Source organism: Nannospalax galili, unplaced genomic scaffold (assembly GCF_000622305.1).
Source record: "Nannospalax galili isolate Female #2095 unplaced genomic scaffold, S.galili_v1.0 scaffold185, whole genome shotgun sequence".
Taxonomy (NCBI): Eukaryota; Metazoa; Chordata; class Mammalia; order Rodentia; family Spalacidae; genus Nannospalax; species Nannospalax galili.
The window spans coordinates 118297-138920 of NW_008355474.1; the positions used below are offsets into that span (position 1 = coordinate 118297).

General features: G+C 44.8%; 1 protein-coding gene across 2 annotated transcripts in view; it reads right to left on the reverse strand.

Annotated features, from left to right (window-relative positions):
* Window positions 1-10964: 10964 nt before the first annotated feature.
* Window positions 10965-20624, reverse strand: part of Zscan2 (zinc finger and SCAN domain containing 2) — a 22651-nt gene continuing 12991 nt past the window's right edge. For both annotated transcript variants that reach the window (XM_017803107.2, XM_008852768.3), the window contains exon 3: window positions 10965-13309. In XM_017803107.2, coding sequence (XP_017658596.1) covers window positions 11868-13309 — 1442 coding nt within the window. In that variant the 3' untranslated portion in view covers window positions 10965-11867. The remainder of the gene's footprint in view (window positions 13310-20624) is intronic.

Sequence of the window (20624 nt, forward strand, 5' to 3'; positions counted from 1 at the left end):
TTATTTTGATATATCACAGTGAAAGATTTATCGTCCTCTTTTTTTTTTTTTTTTTTTTTTTTTTTTTAAAAAAAAAAAAAAAAAAAAAAAAAAAAAAAAAAGCTAGGAGTGGTAATGCACTCCTTAAATCCCAGCACTCCTGAGGCAGAGGCAGGTGGTTCTCTGTGAGATCAGGGCCAGCCTGTCAAGTTCTAGGTCAGCTCTAGCTACAGAGAGACCCTATCTCAAAACAAGTTTTTTTGTCTTTTTGAAGCAGGGTCTCCTTATGTAGCCCCAGCTGTCCTGGAACTCACTATATAGACCAGGCTGGTCTCGAACTCACAGAGATCCACCTGCCTCTGCCTCCCAAGTGTTGGGACTACAGGCATGCACCACCACGCCTGGCTCATCAAAAAAAGGTTTTTAAAAAAGATTAATCATACCTTGGAACAAAATGTCTGTATAATGTCCAGTTAGAGGGAAAGAGCAAAACAGACTTAGAAGAAAATAAGAAGTGAGGAAGTGAGGGTTTTTTTTGCATTTTTAAATTCAATAAGAGGGGCAAGAGAAGGAAGCAAGGGGAAAGGAAACAATAAGCTAATATTTGTTGAACATTCATACACTGCCAAAACTTTGTACACTGTGTCAGTTACAGTCATGCAGGGCATAGCTGGACTTGAACTCACGACTGTGTGACTCTGAAGCTGCTGGTGGGGGGGAGAGAGGGAGAGAGAGAAGAAAAGCAGACAAAGTTCAGGGTCAAGGGGAAGAATAATTTTAACACAACCTCTTACAACCACAGTCTTGGATAGGGGAGGAAATCTGGACAAACTTTTGTAAGCTGATGAACTTTGAGAGTCTTGCCTATATATATATATGTGGGTGTGGAACCAAACTTGAATCTTCTGCAAGAGCAGTAATAAGCACTCTTAACCACTGAGCCATGTTTCCAGCACTCCTATGCTATTTTTAAAAGCATTCCAACTACAGTCCTCTTTGAGGGTGCCCAGTTAGGCTATCATAGACTCAAGAGGTTGACCTTGGTTTACATGCTGTATCTTCTAAGTGGAAGGGAGATGAAAGCCTTCACCCATATTCCTTACTTGAAGTCCCTTCCATGCCCTCCCCATAGAAAGTGCCCTCTTCCTCCTCACCAGCTCCTATGGAAGGGTGGGAGCTCTACTCTGCGGCTGTAGGTCAACTGCTTCACTGGTTCTGGATGCCAGCTCTCCGCCATTGCCCAGAACGGACATATAGATTCTGTCTGAGTTTGCTTCAAATAGATATTTAGGTACTCTTCTGGTTCTGAGGGCTCCTTCACCTCTGATTGCATATTCTAACTCTACTGAGGTGTTAAAAGTGGTTAGGCCAGGCGTGGTGGCACATGCCTTTAATCCCAGCACTCAGGAGGCAGAGGCAGGCAGATCTCTGTGAGTTCAAGGCCAGCCTGGTCTACATAGTGAGTTCCAGGACAGCTGGGGCTACAGGGAGACCCTGTCTCAAAAAGACCAAAAAAAAAAAAAAAAAAGTGGTTAGTATTCTGTTGGAACTAAAACATCTCAGGCCAGGCATGGTGGCACATGCCTTTAATCCCAGCACTTGGGAGGCAAATCTCTGAGTTCAAGGCCAGCCTGGTATATATAGCAAGTACCAAGACAACTGGGGCTATAGGGAGACCCTGTCTCAAAAAGACCAAAAAAAACAAACAAAAAACTTAACATCTCAAGACACAGAGAAACAAAGGAGAAAGCCAGCCATATGCAAACCTGCAATAGCAAAGCAGAACATGAAACACTTCACAGGAATAAGGCCCGAGGCCCAGGCCCCCTGCAACCCAGCCAGCCAGCTCTCCTGGGTACTCCCACCTGCCCCAGAAACCTTTCCTCAAAAGACATCACAATACATCTATTTAATATTAAACTTAGTAGTCTTGTTATGGGGAGGTTTCCACCCCTATAGCAGTCTTTGTACAGCAGACTAACACTCAGAGCATCCAACACGCATTCTCTGAAGAGTTAGTCTGCACTAGGAAGGAAAGCTGCAGCTATCTGAACCAAGGAAAATGTACACTACTGGCAATCCAAGATGGCTGGCTGCCTCACTCTCTATTTTAAGTAACAACATTTTCATATCACACCTGCAGCCCTTATCTTTCAGGTTCTTTCTGCAAGTCTCCCACCAGAGCCACAGCCTCCTTTCCACTCTCTGGATGCTGCTGTCTAACCCAGTTCTCAACTTCCTGGAGAAAAGAGTTGGAAACTGTTCCCAAATAAGCAACTCTAGTATTTGCTCTTTAAAAAAATTTTTTTGACTTATTTTATGTATATGAGTGTTTTGTCTGCATGTAAGTAAATGTACCCATGTGGGCAAACCTGTGGATGCCAGAAGAGGGTGTCAGATTCCCTGAAACTGGAATTACAAATAGTTGTTAGCCACCATGTAGGTGCTAAGAACCAAACCTGGGTCCTCTGCAAAGAGCAACCAGTGCTCTTAACTGCTGAGTCATCTTCCCAGCCCTGGATCTGCTCTTTTGAATAGTTCTTTAGTTTTAGACACTAGTAACACAGCTTCCAAAATTGGATGAGGGTGTCATAGGATCCTGATGTTTCTTGATATAGAAAAGCTCTGGCAGGAGGTTGCTGGCCCAGAGTCATTCCCTTAAAAGAAAATTTCCTCTTTCCTTTGGGAATCTTCTTGCAGTTCCATTACCTGAAGCTCTTTTTGTACTTGAGGAGCCCAGATCTGTGGGTTCACAGCTACAGCCAGTGTCAGCTCAAAAAACCTTTCAACTGTGCTCTGAAGTTGTGCTTTCCTACCATCTCACTTGGAAGCCACCTTCAGTTGGGGTCACTAAGAAGAATTTTGACAAAAACCCTAGAACCAGAGATACACAGCACATGCTGAACTCTAGTAAAAAATCTAAAGTGTTAGCTCAGCAAGATTGAGGTGAATAGAGAGAGCCCTGCTGTCTGGTGCCTGTGCAGTATGGCTCTCCATCTCTGAGGAAGCAGCACCAGAAGGCTGTTAAGAAGGGTCAAAAGCTGGGAATATGGTTAGGTAGTAGGGGGACTTGAAGTGGTGTTTGTATTGCAGTTTATTTAGGCTGAGAAAACCCAGGTCCTCCATTCTGGACAATAAGGGGAATGGGTTCGGAGAGCTCATATATGGACAGTCCACTTTCTGTAGCTACTTGTTCATAATCACTGGGTATTGCAAAATAAGGCCCAGTATGAATCTGAGAGGTTGTACAAGGTGGTCATGCTGTGGGAGTCTTCAGTTCCCACCCCAACAGCACTCTTGGTTCTTGTACTTCCCAAAGAGAAGAATTCAAATGGGACACAGTAATAAAATAAGCAATCAGAGTTTAATTTTAGCAGGCAAAAATGTACTCTTTGGGGGCTGGAGAGTAGCTCAGTGGTTAAGAACACTTGGTACTCTTGCAGAAGACCCAAGGTCAGTTCCCAGCACCCACATGGAGGCTCATAACCATCTGTAACTTGAGCTCCAAGGGATCTGACACCCTCTTTTGGCCTCTGTGAGCACCAAGCATGCACATGGTACACATACATATGTGCAGGCAAAACAGTCATTCACATAAAATAAAAATAAAATTTTTTAAAAATACATTTGGGCCGGGCATGGTGGTGCATGCCTTTAATCCCAGCACTTGGGAGGCAGAGGCAGGCGGATCTTTGTGAGTTCGAGGCTAGCCTGGTCTACATAGTGAGTTCCAGGACAGTTGGGGCTACAAGGAGACCCTGTCTCAAAAAGACAAAAAAAAGGGACATTCGGGTCTGGAGAGATGGCTCGATGGTTGGGAGTACTGGCTACTGTTGCAGAGGACCCAGGTTGTTCCCAGCACCCACATGATAGCTAACGGCCATCCTAACTCCAGTTCCAGGGGATTCAATGCCCTCTTCTGGCCTCTGTAGGTATTGCATAACACAGGTACACATGCAGGCAATACATTCATACACAAAATTTAAAAAGTGCATTCCATCAGGGCTGGAGAGATGGCTCAGCGGTTAAGAACACGGCTGTTCTTGCATAAGACCCAGGTTCAAATCTCAGCACCCACATGGCAGCTAACAAGTGTCCATAACTCCAGATCCAGGGGATCCGACAGCCTCTTCTGTCCTCCATGGGCATTGCACGACATGGGTGCATTACCTACATGCAGGCAAAACACGCATACACATAAAATAAAAATAATATTTTTTTAAGAAAGTACATTCTAGAATAAGAGTAAAGCAGCAATTGCCTCAGTCCTGACAGACATGGGACTTAAATTTCTTCTCCTTCTGTTATCCAGTCTCCTGTGCGTTCCAGAAGAGAGGCACTTTGTTCTTGGAAGCCCATTTTACCCAGAATCCATTGTAAGTGGATATTTAACATGCAAGTATATGGGGCTGGAGATATGGTCCAGTTGTTATCAGCATTTATTGCTCTTCCAGAGGACCTGAATTTGGTTCCCAGCACCCACACTGAGGGGCTCACAACTGCCTGTTACTCCAGCTCTAGGAGATCTGATATTCTGACTCCAGGGGCACCTGCACACATAAATTAAATGGGAGCTGGGGAGATGGCTCAGTGACTAAGAGCACTTGCTTGTTTCTTTTTTAAGAATAAAATTTAAATTTATTCATTTTATTTTATGTGTATGAGTGTTTTGCCTGCTTGTATGTTAAGTACACCATGTGTGTGCAATGCTCCATAGGGGCTAGAAGAGGGTGTTGGATTTCCTGGAACTGGATTTACAGACAGTGTTGAACCAACATGTGGATGCTGGGAATCAAACCTGGGTTACTTTTCAAGAGCAGCCAGTGCTCTTAACCAGTGAGTCATCGCTCCAGTCCAGCACTTGCTTTTCTTACAGAGGACCAGAGTTCAATTCCCAATACTGGCAACAAGATGCTCACAACTGCCCTGTAACTTCAGCTCCAGACACCTGACCCCCTTTCTAGACTCTAAGGACTCTGCACACACGTTGTGTACATACAGACAAGCAGGAACACACAAATTTAAAATGTTTTAAAAGATCAGGTGTGGGGGCTGGAGAGATGGCTCAGCAGTTAAGAACATTGGTTGTTCTTGCAGAAGACCTGGGTTCAAATCCCAGCACCCACATGGCAGCTAACAACTGTCCATAACTCCAGTCTCAGGGGATCTGACAGCCTCTTCTGACCTCTTCTGGCATTGCACAACCCAGGTCCCTTACCTACATGCAGGCAATACATGCATACACATAAAAAAAGACCAGGGGTGGTGGCACACGCCTTTAATTTCAATCCTTGGGTGGGAGGCAGGTGGATCTCTGTGAGATGAGATCAGCTCGATTTACATATTGAGTTCCGGGCCAGCTGGGGCTGCAGGGTTTAGCGGTTAGGGCTTTAGCTCAGTGGAAGGCCCCATGTTCAGTACTTAGCGCTGGAAACAAGACACAAAAAAACCTTAAAGTTGAAGTTTACTGCATGTGCTCCCCTCCTGAGAATTTCTTCACTAGAGACCAACACCAACTATTGTTCTTTAGTCCTTGTGCTAGATACCTTCAGTGTTCAACTTGACACCCAGATAGAGGGAACCTCCACTGAGGAATTGTCTGCATTGGACCAGGAAGTGCATAAAGACATAACCTTGGCGGGGATGACTGGCAAGCAGAGCCTGACTTACATGAATCCCGCTGCATTCCAGGTCAACCACCTACAGGAAACTTTTTGGCTGCCAATGCAGGCCTAAGGACCTGAGTAGTTTGAAGCTACAGGACCAGGAATACTCTCTCCAGGCCCAATAGGTAGCAAGACCCCGCCCCGCCCCCGCACGAAGGACGCGTCTTGCCAGACGGGCTCCAGCCTGGCCACACCCACCGGACCAGGAGGCGCTGGGACCAGACACTCAGTCTCGAGGCACTGCCTCCCTGACCACAAATGTTCACGTGACATTAGAGCCGTGCGCTCTGGCTGGCTGGAAGCTCGGACTTGCTGACTCAGGCTGTTGAACCCCCGGAAGCGGAACTGTGGGCTCCAGAAGTGGTTACTACATTTCCCAAAGGCCTCCATAACCAGATTGACAGCAGCGTAAATCAATGAAATGTGAGGGCACCTCAGCCACCTATTTGCTTCCGGGGAAATCATCAGTGAAGGGCGGGACCTTCGTACTAGCGGGATTGGAGTGGAAAATCACAACCAGGAGGAGGAGGAGGAGGTGAGGGTTGGGGCAAGCATCGTCTCACTTGTTTCAATGCGTTTTCATTTCTGAAGAGGGCAGAGCTGTTCATTCCCAGTGTGCAGGTGAATAAGTCGGTTTGGACGCGAGGTTTGTTAGTATGGAGCTGAGAGTCGGTTCACATTTTCCACCACTTAACAGCCCCTTGCCTTTCATGGTGAGGCTTCATCCCTACCATGTTCCTCCTTGTCCCCCCCCCTCTCCACACGACCTTATTTCTTGTACTCATAAGCCTGGTTGGTTCAAGAGTATCCTTGACGCATATTTATTCAACTACCAATTGTGGAGCATCTGCTTTGGGCCAAACACTGGACCAGAACTGTGCTGTCGTGGCAAAAGAAAAGCGAAACTATCTAAACGAATAGTCCAATGGAGAATACATTTTCCTCCAAAAATGCTGCTGTGAATAACCCAATTAACCCCAGTTGTGCAGTGTGCTTAACGCTAGATGCAGGTGTGTTCAAAGTACATGTGTGGAAGTACCACAGAGGAGCTGGGAGAGCCCAGAAGGAACAGGTGGAACTTGGAGGAGAGAGGCCAGGAAGCCACTTCATTTAATACATAACTGAGTTGTCAAGGCTTGGTACCATACCTATAATTCCAGCACTCTGGACGAGTCAGGAGAATGGAGAATTATGGGTAAGCCTGAGCTACATAGTGAGACCTTTCCTCAAAAATAGTTTTTGTTTTTTAAAAAGCTTTTTCAATTTTTATTTTATGTGTATAAGTGTATTGCCTGCAACTGTGTAAGTGCACCCGTGTCCTGTAATGCCCGTGGAGGTCAGAGGTACCAGATCCCCTGGAAATGGAGTTACAGACAGTTGGTAACTTCCATGTGGGTGCTGGGATTCAAATCTGGGTCTTCTGCAAGATCAGTCAGTGCTCTTAACTGCTGAGCCATCTCTCCAGCCCCCAAATTAAAAAAAAACAAAACCTTTTTATTTTATGTGTATGTTTTGCCTGTGTGGAAGTGTACTATATGCATGCAGTGCCCCTGGAGGCCAGAAGAGGGCATTAGAGCCCCTTGGAACTGGAGTTTCCAACATGTGGGTGCTGGGAACAGAACTCTGGTACTCTGCAAAAGCAGCCAGTGCTCTTAACTACCTAGCCATCTCTCCAGTCCCCAATAGCTGCTTTTTGTTATTTGTGTGTGTGTGTGTGTGTGTGTGTGTGTGTGTGTGTATGTGTGTTGGGGATCAATCTCAGTGCCTCGTGCATGCTAAGTACATGTTCCCTTTAACATGAAAATTCCAAAACTCAAGCCAAGGTAGGCGAAGCTGTGTCTGCTCATAGGAAGAGCAGCCTGTGGAGATACAGATCGAAGGATCAGCACAGGATGACAAGAGGCACTAGTTATGAGTCTGGGTCTTGAAAATTTCTCTCTCTGATCTTAGGATCAGGAGTTATGAGGCAGCTTATGTGGAAACTTGGACAGCACACAGTACTAACTTGCAGACCATTCCCTGACCAGTTGGATCAGCCCAGAAGTTCCACAGAGTTGCCTTAGGGTCCAACAAGGTGGGATAAAGTTCTAGCCCAGGAGAGGCTTTCTTGTCCTTGTCATCAGAGCAGCTCTGCTTTGACACGTTTCACATCATTAATAAGCTATGAAGGACCCAGGAAAATTATCCACTGGATTGAGACCTTTCACTCAGTGGCAGTTCTCCAAGGGCCACCACTGGCCTGTTGGCAGATGATAAACCTGAGTTGCGACACAGAAGAGTGAACAGCAAAGAGGAATCCAATGACAGGTGGGCCCTGGAGCCACAGTCTTTGCTCAGATGCTAGAGGCATGAGCTTAATACTGCATTTTCCAAAGGCCTCTGTACTCAGACTGCAAGGTGGGGAGGAGTGTGGAAAGCCAAAAGTTAATCACTGTCAACATCTCTCCATCACTCATGAAATTTTACTTATCCTTCCTCTATGGCTTTGAGTTATTTTATCAAGAGTTAAAAAGGAAAAACTAAAATATTGCCCAAAGATCTGAAATATCTTAACAGAATCCTTCATGTGAAAAATCTCCATGGCCATCTTAAGAAATACCAGGAGCAAGGCTGCTGTGTCCCTTTGGAACACCTTGGTTATGAAGTAGAGACCCTCACCCCAATCAGGGATAAAGGACCAGGAAAGGTGATCATCTGTCACTTGCATGGACTAACCAATTACAATTATGGATAGTCATGCTACTGACTAGGGAGAAGACTAAAAACTAATGTATCATTTTTACTTAATTTTCTTTTTTTTTTTGAGACAGCTGTCCTGGAATTCACTATGTAGACCAGGGTGTCCTGGAACTCACAAAGATCTGCCTGCCTCTGCCTCCCAAGTGCGCCACCACACCAGGCTTAATACTCTTTTTTGCAGGGGAGGGAGGGGGGATCTTTTTTTAAAAATATTTTTTATTTACTTATTATTTTTATGTGTATGAGTGTTATGCCTGCATGTAAGTCAGTGCACCCATGTCCCCATGTCGTGCAATGCCAGTGGAGAACAGAACAGGATCCCCTGGAACTGGAGTCATGGACAGTTGTCAGCTGCCATGTGGGTGCTGGGATTCAAACCCAGGTCTTCTGTAAGAACAGTCAGTGTTCTTAACTGCTGAGCTTTCTCTCCAGCCCCCTAGGGGGGTTCTTTTTGAGACAGGGTCTCCCATAGCCCCGGCTGGCCTGGAACTCACTATGTAGACCAGGCTGGCCTTAAACTCACAGAGATCCACCTGCCTCTGCCTCCCAAGTGCTGGGATTAAAGGCATGTGCCACCACGCCCAGCTTGTTTTTGAAATTTAAAATTTTATTATATATATTTTGGGAAGGGCCACACAAGTGCAATGGTGTGAATGTGAAGATCAGAGGATAACTTGCAGAAGTCCGTTTCCTTTATTAACATATGGGCCTTGGAGACTGAACTCAGGTTGTCAGCCTTGGTGACTGGTGCTCTTACTGTCTGGTCCATCTTGCCTGCCTGAGATATTTTTGCCATGTAGCATAGATTAACCTCAAATTTGTTATGTAGCTAGGGTGATATTGAACTCCTGATCCTCCTGCCTCCATCTCTTAAGTGTTGAGATTATGGGTGTGAGTCACCATGCCCAGTTTTCTTATGGCTTTAATAAAACATTTGAATGCCTGGTTCATGCCTGTAATCCCAGTACCCAAGAAGCAGAGGCAGGAGATTGCTATGGATCTGAGGCCAGCCTGGGCTACAGAGTGAGCGTAAGGCCAGTCTGGGCTATACAGCAAGACCCTGTCTCAAAACAACAAAAATGAGAAGTGGAGAGATGGCTCAGGGGTTAAGAGCACTGGCTGCTCTTGCAGAGGACAAGGTTCCATTCACCGAACCCATATGATGGCTTACAACCATCTGTAACTCCAGTTCCAGGGGATCCAATGTCCTCTTCTGGCCTCTGCAGGCCCTTACAAACATGCAGGCAAAACACTCATATATACATTATACATATATATGTGTGTATACAATAAAATATTAAAAAGAAAATAAAAATAATATAGTGCAGTTAGGTGACCTCAGGAGTAGAGTGATTAACAGGTGCTAGCAAGTTTCAGGTCTCCACTTTCTCACCTACAGAGTGAGGCTACTTACAGCCTCACAGAGCTGTCAGTACTGAGTGAGATAACACAAAAAGAGCTTAGCACAGCCACTCATACACAGTAACTGCTTTATACATTTTCATTATACTAGACACAGACTTGTCCAGGACCACATTTGGTGAGCTCCCCACCACAAACTTCAGGGCAGGTGCAGGAAGGTAGATGCAAAGGGGCATTTTTGGGCGCTGCTGGTTGCATAAGTGTGCAGTTATAACACTAAAATGAGCTATACACTTTTATGTACTTATCTGCTATATTTCAGTAAGATATTTATAACAGAGAACTGTCTTAGGTTCTAGTTAGACAGATACACTGGATAAAAGGGTAAGAGTAGTTGGGCGTGGTGACACATAACTGTAATCCCAGTACTTGGGAAGCAGAGGCAGGAGGATCACTGAACAGCAGAGGCCTAACTGGTCTATATAGAGTGCTCCAGGCCAGACAGAGCTATATAGCAAGACCCTGTATCAAACAGAAATAAATAAAGTAATATATAAAGTCTTTGAAGTTTCTTTTTTTGTCCAAACAGAGTTGGGAAAAAAGATTTGAACTACAGACTGCCTTAGAAAACAAGGGGCTGAGAGATGGCTCAGCGGTTTAGAACACTGGTTCTTGCAGAAGACCCAGGTTCGAATCCCAGCATCCACATGGCAGTTAACTCCAGTTCCAGGGGGATCCAACAGACTCTTCTTTCCTCCTCAGGCATTGCACGACACAGGTGCACTTACCTACATGCAGCATACATGCATACACATAAAATAAAAATAATAAAATATTTAAAACAAAATAACAAAAAAACAAGATGGACAACATCTCAGGAATGAAACCCTAAGTTAAAGTTGACCACTGGTCGCCAGGAGTTACATATAAAATACACATTCACACATACATACAAATAAAATGAAAAATATAAGGGGCTGAGAATGGAACTCAGTTGGCAGTGAGCTTGCCTAGCATACATGAGGCCCTGGGTTCAATACCCAGCACTACAAAAACTAGCCATGGTGGCACAGGCCTGTAATCCCAGCACTCAGGAGGATCAATTCAGTTATTTTCAGATACATAGTGAGTTTGAGGCCAGCCTGAGCTATATGGGGCCCTGTCTCAAAACTCTGTGTGTGTGTGTGTGTGTGTGTGTGTGTGTGTGTGTGTGTGTGTGTAAAATGACAGGGAGAAAAGGAATGCACAGAGTGAGAAATGCTTACACGGCACACAGTGTACAGGACTGTTCACCTGTTTGATGAGACAGAAATTACCATGTACCAGACACCTGGAAGTCAGAAGCTTCATGCCTCAACACAAATCACATGAGAACAGTTGTGCTCCATAAGCAGTCAACGTAACCACAGGACTGTACAAAAAAGCAAGCACACAAATCACAGTGTATGCCTTTCTTAGCAGGCACTCTACTTGTCAATGGGAGAAAACTGGGACATAGGTTGCAGCCTATCCTTCCTCAACCTGTGTACTGACACTTTTTGGAACTAGAAAGGGGATTTGCCTTCATTTGGATGATTAAGCATTGGAGAAAACCTATCACCTTGACCTGGAACCAAACCCCCAAACACCAAACCCCCAGGAAGAGTGGAGACCAACACGAGCAGGGGACCCTAGAATTACTAGGAGCACGGGGTAAAGGCACCTGCTGAACAAAGTGACAGCAAAACACAGAACCACAAAAACAGGGGTCCAGTATTTCTTTACAGGCTTGGCTCAGGTTGCAGCCAAGCTGTTATAACATATGGAGAAACATTGTTCCTTTTAAGAGAACCGAAGCACTGAAGAATTGGGAGCTGGGGCAATCAAATCATGAAATGCAATAGAAAAGACCCTACTTCCAGACTGTCCCCTCCTACACTTTGTTCTTGAACTGCATGGAGCGTCACTCCAACCAAGATAATAGTGTCTTTGAAATGAGGATGAACAAGGATAAGGTTCTGGTAAAAACTCCCCAAGAGTATTTAGGGAAAATGGCTTTTTGAAAGGAATCATAGTTTGGGGCTTTGTGGCAGTTCCCCCTCACAGTCAGTTCCAACACTTTCCCTTCACTTTACTGCCATTTCAGTAAAGTTTCTCTTTCATGTGAGTCCTCTGATGAGTAATAAAGTTGGAGCTATTGCTGAAGCCTTTGCCACATTCAGGGCATTTGTAGGGCTTCTCCCCTGTGTGAATTCGCTGATGTATAATGAGAACTGAATTCCAGCTAAAGCCTTTCCCACACTCAGGACACCTGTAAGGCTTGTCTCCCAAATGGGCTCTTTGATGCATCATCAGAATGGAGCCCCTGCTGAAACTCTTGCCACACATGAGGCATTTATAGGGCTTCTCGCCCGTGTGGGTCCGTTGGTGCACCACTAGCTGTGAGCGCTGGCTGAAGCACTTCCCACACTGGCTACATTTATAGGGCTTCTCTCCAGTGTGGATCCTCTGGTGCTTAATGAGATTGGAACTCCAGCTGAAGCTCTCGCCACATGTAAGGCACTCATATGGCTTCTCTCCTGTGTGCATGCCCTGGTGTGCAATCAGGCTGGAGCTCTGGCTGAAGCTTTTCCCACACAACCCACACTTGTAGGGCTTCTCCACCATGTGAGTTCGCCGGTGAGTAGCCAGATTGGAGCTGCGGCTGAAGCTTTTGCCACACTCACTGCACTGATAGGGTTTTTCTCCTGTGTGTGTTCGCCGGTGGGTTATGAGAGCTGAGCTCTGGCTAAACCTCTGTCCACAATCAGTGCATTTGTATGGTTTCTCTCCTGTGTGGATTCTCTGGTGTCTAATCAGGTTGGAGTTGTAACTGAAGCTTTCTCCACATTCTTTACACTCATAGGGTTTTTCTCCAGTGTGGATGCCCTGGTGAGTATTAAGGCTGGACCTGTTACCAAAGCTCTTTCCACACTCAGGGCATGAGTACGGCTTTTCACCTGTGTGGGTGCGCTGATGAGCGATGAGGTTGGGACTCCTGCTGAAACTCTTACCACACTCAGCACACTGAAAAGGCTTTTCTCCTGTGTGGATCCTCTGGTGGGTGATAAGGTTTGCACTCCGGCTGAAGCTCTTCCCACAATCTCTACATTTATAAGGTTTCTCTCCTGTGTGAGTGGTTTGGTGTCGACTAAAGTTTGAACCATCACTAAAGCTCTTTCCACATTCATTACATTTGTAGTACTTCTCTCCAGTATGTGTCCGTTCATGTGTGATAAGGTGGGATTTCCGGCTGAAAGTTTTCCCACATTGAGGGCATTCATAAGGCTTCTCTCCCAGGTAGGTGCCCTGAAGGCCTATGAGTTGACTAACTTCCCTGCCCTGGGATAGCATGTTGCTGTGGTCCTCACCTGGAGCATTTCCCTGGGTGGCCCCAGAGCCACAGTCTCTCTCAAAGTCACTTTCCGCATCAGACTGCTGACCACCTTCCACTCCAGGCATTTTCATGAACATCTCATGTGATTCCACATCCTCAAACATGTCTTGATTTGAGTTCTCCCCATTTTCACTCTGTATCTCAAAATCTGAATAAAGAAAAAATATACAATGTCCATTCAATTCCTCATCATGATAAGAAAAAGGAAAGTTTAAAAAAGGGGGATGCAGCCCGGCATGGTGGCACACGCCTTTAATCCTAGCACTTGGGAGGCAGAGGCAAGCGGATCTCTGTGAGTTCAAGGCCAGCCTGGTCTACACAGTGAGTTCCAGGACAGCTGGGGCTATAGGGAGACCCTGCCTCAAAAAGACAAAAAAAAAAGGGGGTGGGAGGATGGGGATGCACAGCAAGATGGCTCAAGGGTGTTTATCACCAAGACTGATGACCCAAATTCCATCCCTGGGACCCGCAGACCCACATGATAGAAGGTGAGAACCTATTTCTCTAAGTTGTCCTCTGATCTACACACACATACACACACACACACACACACACACACACACACACACACACACACTGTGGCTCATGTCCTCCCCAGACAAATGTAAAAAAAATTTTTTTTTCTTTAAAATGAAAATAAAGAAGGCTAAGGAGATGGCTTAGTTGGCAAGCATGAGGACCTGACTTTGACCCACAGAACCCACATAACAAGCTAGATGTGGTGGTGTGCACTTCTAATCTCAATGCTGGGAAGCAGACAGGCAAATCCCTGGGACTCACTGGACAGCCAGTCTAGCTGACATGGCAAGCTCCTGACTAGTGAGGCCTTGTCTCCAAAAAAGTGGGCAGCCCCTAAGTTGTCCTCTGCCTTCCACATGCACACATGTGCATTCATACACCACACACACACACACACACACACACACACACACACAGATGCAATATTCTCAAAACTTTCAAAAGCCAGATTTGGGGCTAGGAATATAGTTTAGCAGTGGAGCATGTGCTTAATATGTATGAGGCCTTGGGTTCAATTTCTAACAAACAGAAGATAAACCCTCCAATAAGATCTAGGTTCATTTCCTTCTAACTGCCTATTCAGTTGCCACCCTCACATCTTTGTGGCAATTACTTAGATTTCTAAAGTCTTAAAGATTTGAGTCTTTACCTGTTTTTTCACTGGGAAATAAGGTCAGGTAGAGATTTGAAAATCCCAACTAATGGACAGTGACAGGGAACACAATGACACTTAATAGTCACCATGATACCTGGTGCTTAGTAGGGATTAATTAAATTTGACAAGTGGATAAGCAAGGTTTTATTGGTATCACTGAAATATCCCTATAGTACAGTCTCTTCCAAATGGTGAGTTAATAATCTCTTTCATGTTGAGTGGTGGCACACGCCTTTAATCCACGCACTTGGGAGGCAGGAGGATCTTTGTAAGTTGGAGGCCAGCCTGGTCTATATAGCAAGTTACAGGAGGGCTGGGGCTACAGGGGAACCCTGTTGTAAAAAGACACCCCCAAAAATCTCTTTTTTTTTTTGAGACAGGGTCTCCCTGTAGCCCTAGCTGGCCTGGATTTGCTATGGAGACCAGGCTAGCCTGGAACTCACAGAGATCCATCTGCCTCTGCCTACCAAGTGCTGGAATTAAAGGCGTGCACCACCATGCCTGGCCTAAAAATCTCTTTCATTGAAGTACATTTGGTGTTTATACTTGCTTGGCAATTACAGAAGACACAGGTGAGATGAAAGAACCCTTGGAACAAGAACCCTAGATATCTATAAATAAATGACTGGAGAAGTAAGTAATCAGTTAAAAGAGCCCTTAAATTTATAGTGGGGGGGGGCTGGAGAGATGGTTTAGCGGTTAAGAGCATTGACTGCTCTTGCAGAGAGGACCCGGGTTTGATTCCCAGCACCCACATGGCGGCTATGGATGGTCCTTAACTCCAGTTCCAGGGGAATCCAAAGCCCTCTTCTGACCTCCACGGCATTGCATGACACAGGTGCACTCACATGCATACATACAATACACTCATACACATAAAATAAAAATAATAAAATATTTTTTAAAAATTTATAGTAGGAACCTATGGACCTTTGGTTAGTAATGCAAAATATCTATTTTCCTTGAAAATGTCAAATCCTCTACTATCCAATACTTGAATGAAAGAAATCATTAGAGACTAAAATATACTGTAGGATGAAGCTTGATGAGGAAACAGCTATAAGCTTGATACTGTGCTGTGGAAAATCTGTTTACTGAACTATATTGGTTTAATGGCCTTAGCTGAAACTACGCCCAAAGAAGTACATACCATTAGAAAGTAATGACTGCCAGGAACATTAATGTTGCTAGGAAGCTGTTGACACCATTGTTTATGCCACACAATGTCCTCTTATTTATTGAGCCTAAAGAGGAAGCTTTCGTCCTGCCCACAATACCAAATAAAACCCATTCTGAGTGATTTGTGTGTTCACTAATGCCCATTCCTATAGCGCCTCACCTTTTTTTTTTTTTTTTTTTTTTTTTTTTTTTTTTTTTTTTTAAAAAAAAAAAAAAAAAAAAAAGAGGACGATAAATCTTTCACTGTGATATGCTGGTCTCAAACTCACAGGGATCCACCTGCCTCTGCCTCCCAAATGCTAGGATTAAAGATGTGTGCCACCACACCCAGCCCCCATTTTTTAAAAAATATTATCTTTATTTATGTATATGTGTGCCTGCATGGGTTTATGTGTACCATGTGTGCAGGTGCCCATGGAGGCCAGAAGGCATTGGATCCCTTGGAACTGGAGTTACAAACAATTGTTAGCTACCTGGTGTGGGTACTGGAATACAAACCGGGTCCTCTGCAAGAGCAGCAAGTGCTCTTAACCACTGAGCCATGTCTCCAGCACCGCCATTGTTTCTTTTTAATTATAATTTCTTTGTGCTCTATTTCTATAAAGTATCTCTAATCCTTTTTTAGAATTCTATAGGCATAAATAAATCAGTACTTCTATTGATAAAGATGATAGCCTAATTATTCCTAAAATCTAACATTAGACCTCTTGAGAAAGCAGGGAATGACTGCACAAGGTTCTAGTGACTTTTGTTATTCAGTCTAATAACTGACTTATTTAAGGTGAGATGATCACTTCAGGAATTGATAGTTTATATGTGCAATTTCCACATATAGGCTTCTCCTAGGTGGGATTTAGATATTCATGATTTTTTTTTTTGTGGTCTTATTTTTTAGTAGCTCCAGCTGGTCTGGAACTTTCTATGTAGACCAGGCTGGCCTGGAACTCAAAAAGATCTGTCTGTCTCTACCATACTTTTATTTTTATTTTTTTCTTCATGATTTCATTTATTTTTTAAATTATTTTTATTTTATATGTATGCTTGTATGTAAGTGCACCCGTGTCATGCAATGCCTGCAGAGGACAGAAGAGGCTGTTGGATCCCCTGGAACTGGAGTTATGACAGTTGTTAGCTGCCATGTGGGTCCTGGGATTTGAACTCAGGTCTTCTGCAAGAACAGCCAGTGTTCTTAACTCCTGAACTATCTCTCCAGCTCCCACACTTTTAAAAAAAATTTTTTTAAACATTTAAAAAATATTTTATTATTTTTATGAGTGTATTGCCTGCATGTGGGTAAGTGTGCCCGTGTTGTGCAATGCCCGTGGAGGACAGAAGAGGCTGTCAGATCCCCTGGAACTGGGGTAAACGCTGAGCCATCTCTCCAGTCCCCCATGCTTTTATTTTTAAAGAATACTTGAAGAGTAGGGTATGGTGGCTCGCAGCCTTTAATCTCAGCACTCAGGAGGCAGAGGCAGGGTGGATTTCTGTGAGATTGAGGCCAGCCTGGTCTACATAGTCAGTTCCAGAAGAGCTGGGATACAAGGAGACCCTGTCTCAAAAAGAAAACTTGAAGGGCAAAGCTTTTTTTGAGACAGGGTCTCCCTGCAGCCTCAGCTGACTTGGAACTCACTATGTAGACCAGGCTGGCCTTGCTCTCACAGAGATCCGCCTGCCTCTGCCTCCCAAGTGCTGGGACTACAGGTGTGCACCACCACACCCGGCTTCTTCTTTTGTTCTTACTGTTTTCTTGGACAGGGTCTGACATAGCCCAGGTTAGCCAGGAAGTGACTGAGGTGGAGGATGACTTTGAACTCCTGATCCCCCTGTTTCTTCCCCTGCAGGAGTGCTAGGGATTACAGGTCTGTGTGCCAACACCCCAGTCTGTGCCATGCTGGGGATCAAAAATTATGAGTATCCTGCATGTTAGGTTGCCACTGTAACCAGAGCTACATCCCCAGATCCAGGTATGCTTTCAGTCTATGCAGGGTCATACTTAGGGCTGGCAAGATGGCTCAGCAGGTAAATGTACTTGCTGTGCAAGTCTGGTGAACTGAGTTTGGTCCCTGGAACCCATGTAGAAATGGAAGGAGAGAACAATCTCAACATTGTCCTTTGACTTTCACATATTTGCAATGGGAAGTATGTACATACAGACACAGACACAAATGATTTTTTTTTTTTTTTGAGACAGAGTCTCCTTTTAGCCCCAGCTGGCCTGGAACTTGTTATTTAGACCAGGCTGGCCTTGCTCTCACAGAAATCCACCTGCCGGGTCTGGAGAGATGGTTCAGCGGTTAAGAACACTGACTGTTCTTGCAGAAGACCCAGGTTCGAATCCCAGCACCCACATGGCAGCTAACAACTGTCATAACTCCAGTTCCAGGGGATCCGACAGCCTCTTCTGTCCTCTGCAGGCATTTCAAGACACAGGTGCACTTACCTACATGCAGGCAATATATGCATACACATAAAATAAAAATAAACAACAACAACAAAAAAAGAAATCCACCTGCCTCTGCCTCTTGAATGCTGAGATTAAAGGTGTGCACCACCATGCCCAACTACAAATAATAAAGTTTTAAAGATTTATGTGTATGTGTATACCTTCATGAGTTTATGAGCACCTGTATGTGTGCCAGTGCCCACAGAAGCCAGAAAAGGGTATAGATTACATGGAGCTTGAGTTATAGGTGGTTGTGAGCTGCTGCCCAATGTGGGAACTGAAACTGGGTCCTCTGCAAGAGGAGTAAGTGCTCTTAACCAGTGAGTCATTTCTCTAGCTCCATAAAGCTTTTTTTTTTTTTTTTTGGTCTTTTTGAGACAGGGTTTCCCTGTAGCCCCAGCTGTCCTGGAACTCACTATGTAGACCAGGCTGGCCTTGAACTCACAGAGATCCGCCTGCCTCTACCTCCCAAGTGCTGGGATTAAAGGCCTGTGCCACCACACCCAGCTCATAAAACCTTTTTTAAAAAAGATTATGCTGGGCTGGAGAGATGGCTCGGCAATCAAGAACACTGACTGTTCTTGCAGAAGACCCGGGTTCGAATCCCAGCACCCACATGGCAGTTAACTTTAACTCCAGTTCCAGGAGATTCAACAGCTTCTTTGGTCCTCTGCGGGCATTGCACAACATGGGTGCACTTACATACATGCAGGCAATACATGTGTACACATAAAATAAAATAATTTTAAAAAAGATTATGCTTAGTGGCTTTGGCACAGCTCAGTGATAAGGTGTGAGCTTAGCATACATGAGACCCTAGGTTCAAGCTCTAGCATCAAAAAAAGAAAGATCATATTGAGGTAGGAGGTAGCTCTCTATAGACAGTAAGAGAAAAGGCCCCATGGTGAAAACTACAAGTTGATCACATAAATTACAGTGAAAACAGATATTAGAGTTAAAATGGTGAAGTTGGGAATACTAAGAAAGTAAACAGGAGGCCTTGCAGCTGGGTATGAGACAGACAAATTGACCACATAAGAGGAAAGACAAGGGCTCTGGAATGGCACAGTCAGTGTCAGCAGGCTCCAGCTGACTCCCGCTTCCAGAAAGGTATGAAAGTCACCTTCAAATGCAGCTAATTGTAACACACTAAAAATTGTAGGTAAGGCTAGCTCCTAACAAGAAGCTTTACCTATTCCAGAAAGGACCAGACCACCATGACTGCAGGTGCATTTTGGTAGCGGTGACAGGATTAGCTCCCACCATGGCAAAACTACAACCTGGTCATGTAAGAGAGCAGCAGTGTCTAACCTAATGGGCTGACAGACACTGTCGAAGTCTGAAACCAGCAATACCTACAAGATCAGAAATACCAGCCAGAGCTAACAGCAGGAGTCAAGGTCAACAGCTAGCAAAGCAAGTCAAAGATGGACAAAGGGAGCTTCAAAACGTGACCCCTCTCCTATTAGGTAAGCAGCATGAAACAGCACAAGATCATCTCCTTGGCTGGGCCATGGAAACATGTACAGGGCATGGGGGCCTTCCATTGGCTTGGCTTGTGATATGCTCAGAGAATTAACCAATCTCAATAGAAATGAGCTCAGTCTTTGTCCAGTTTCTGCCACGAGTCTCATAAAAACCTTTAGACAAAGCAGTTCAACAGTTTTCCCTCTCTCAGGAACCCCTCCCATACTCTCAGGAGTTTCATCTTTCCTTAATTTCTCACTCTTTAATAAAGTCTGATTTCACTTTGCTTACTCCTTTGTGTGCCCGTGTCCTTAATCACCATCTGTGTGAGACAACGAACTCGAGCCACTGTCTCAGGTTGACTTTTGGTAGCTGCTGATGTCCAGCACTCTAACCTTCTGGGTCATACCCATATGGGCCAAGAAAGATCCCATTAATTTCAAAGATCTGCACAAAAAAGTTTCAAGTAGGCATATAATTACATTCTATGTTTAACTAATGTATATTGTCAGTAATCCATAGGTTCACATAAATGCCCTCTGGCTCCGCTCCCCAGATCTCCAGGGGATGGACACAGGCATGAAGCATAATGCAAACTCCCACTTGGCCAAGGCCAGGAATTCTGTGTTTCCTCAACTTCCTGCAAGACAGATATTTGTTTTTCCAAGTTTCAAACACAAAGCTATGATGTTATAACTCTTCCACAAAGGTCTCCAGACCAAGGCCCTGATCTGTTTTCAGTAAGTTAACATGACCAACAATATTTGGGGGGTTGACCAGTAAGTGTTCTTGTCTAAGTAAGGCAACATTATTAGGTAATTAAGTTGTGCTTTTTTTTTTCTTGCTTTAAAATCAGAACTGCTGGAGCTAGAGAGATGGCTCAGTGGTTAAGAACACTGGCTGTTCTTGCATAAGACCCAGGTTCGAATCTCAGCACCCACATGGCAGCTAACAACCGTCTGTAACTCCAGTTCTAGGGGATCCAACAGCCTCTTCTGTCCTCCTCAGGCATTTTACGACACAGGTGCACTTACCTGCATGCAGGCAATACACCATACACATAAAATAAAAATAATAGCCAGGAGTGGTGGCGCACACCTTTAATCCCAGCACTTGGGAGGCAGAGGCAGGCTGATATCTGTGAGTTCAAGGCCAGCCTGGTCTCCATAGTGAGTTCCAGGACAGTTGGGGCTACAGGGA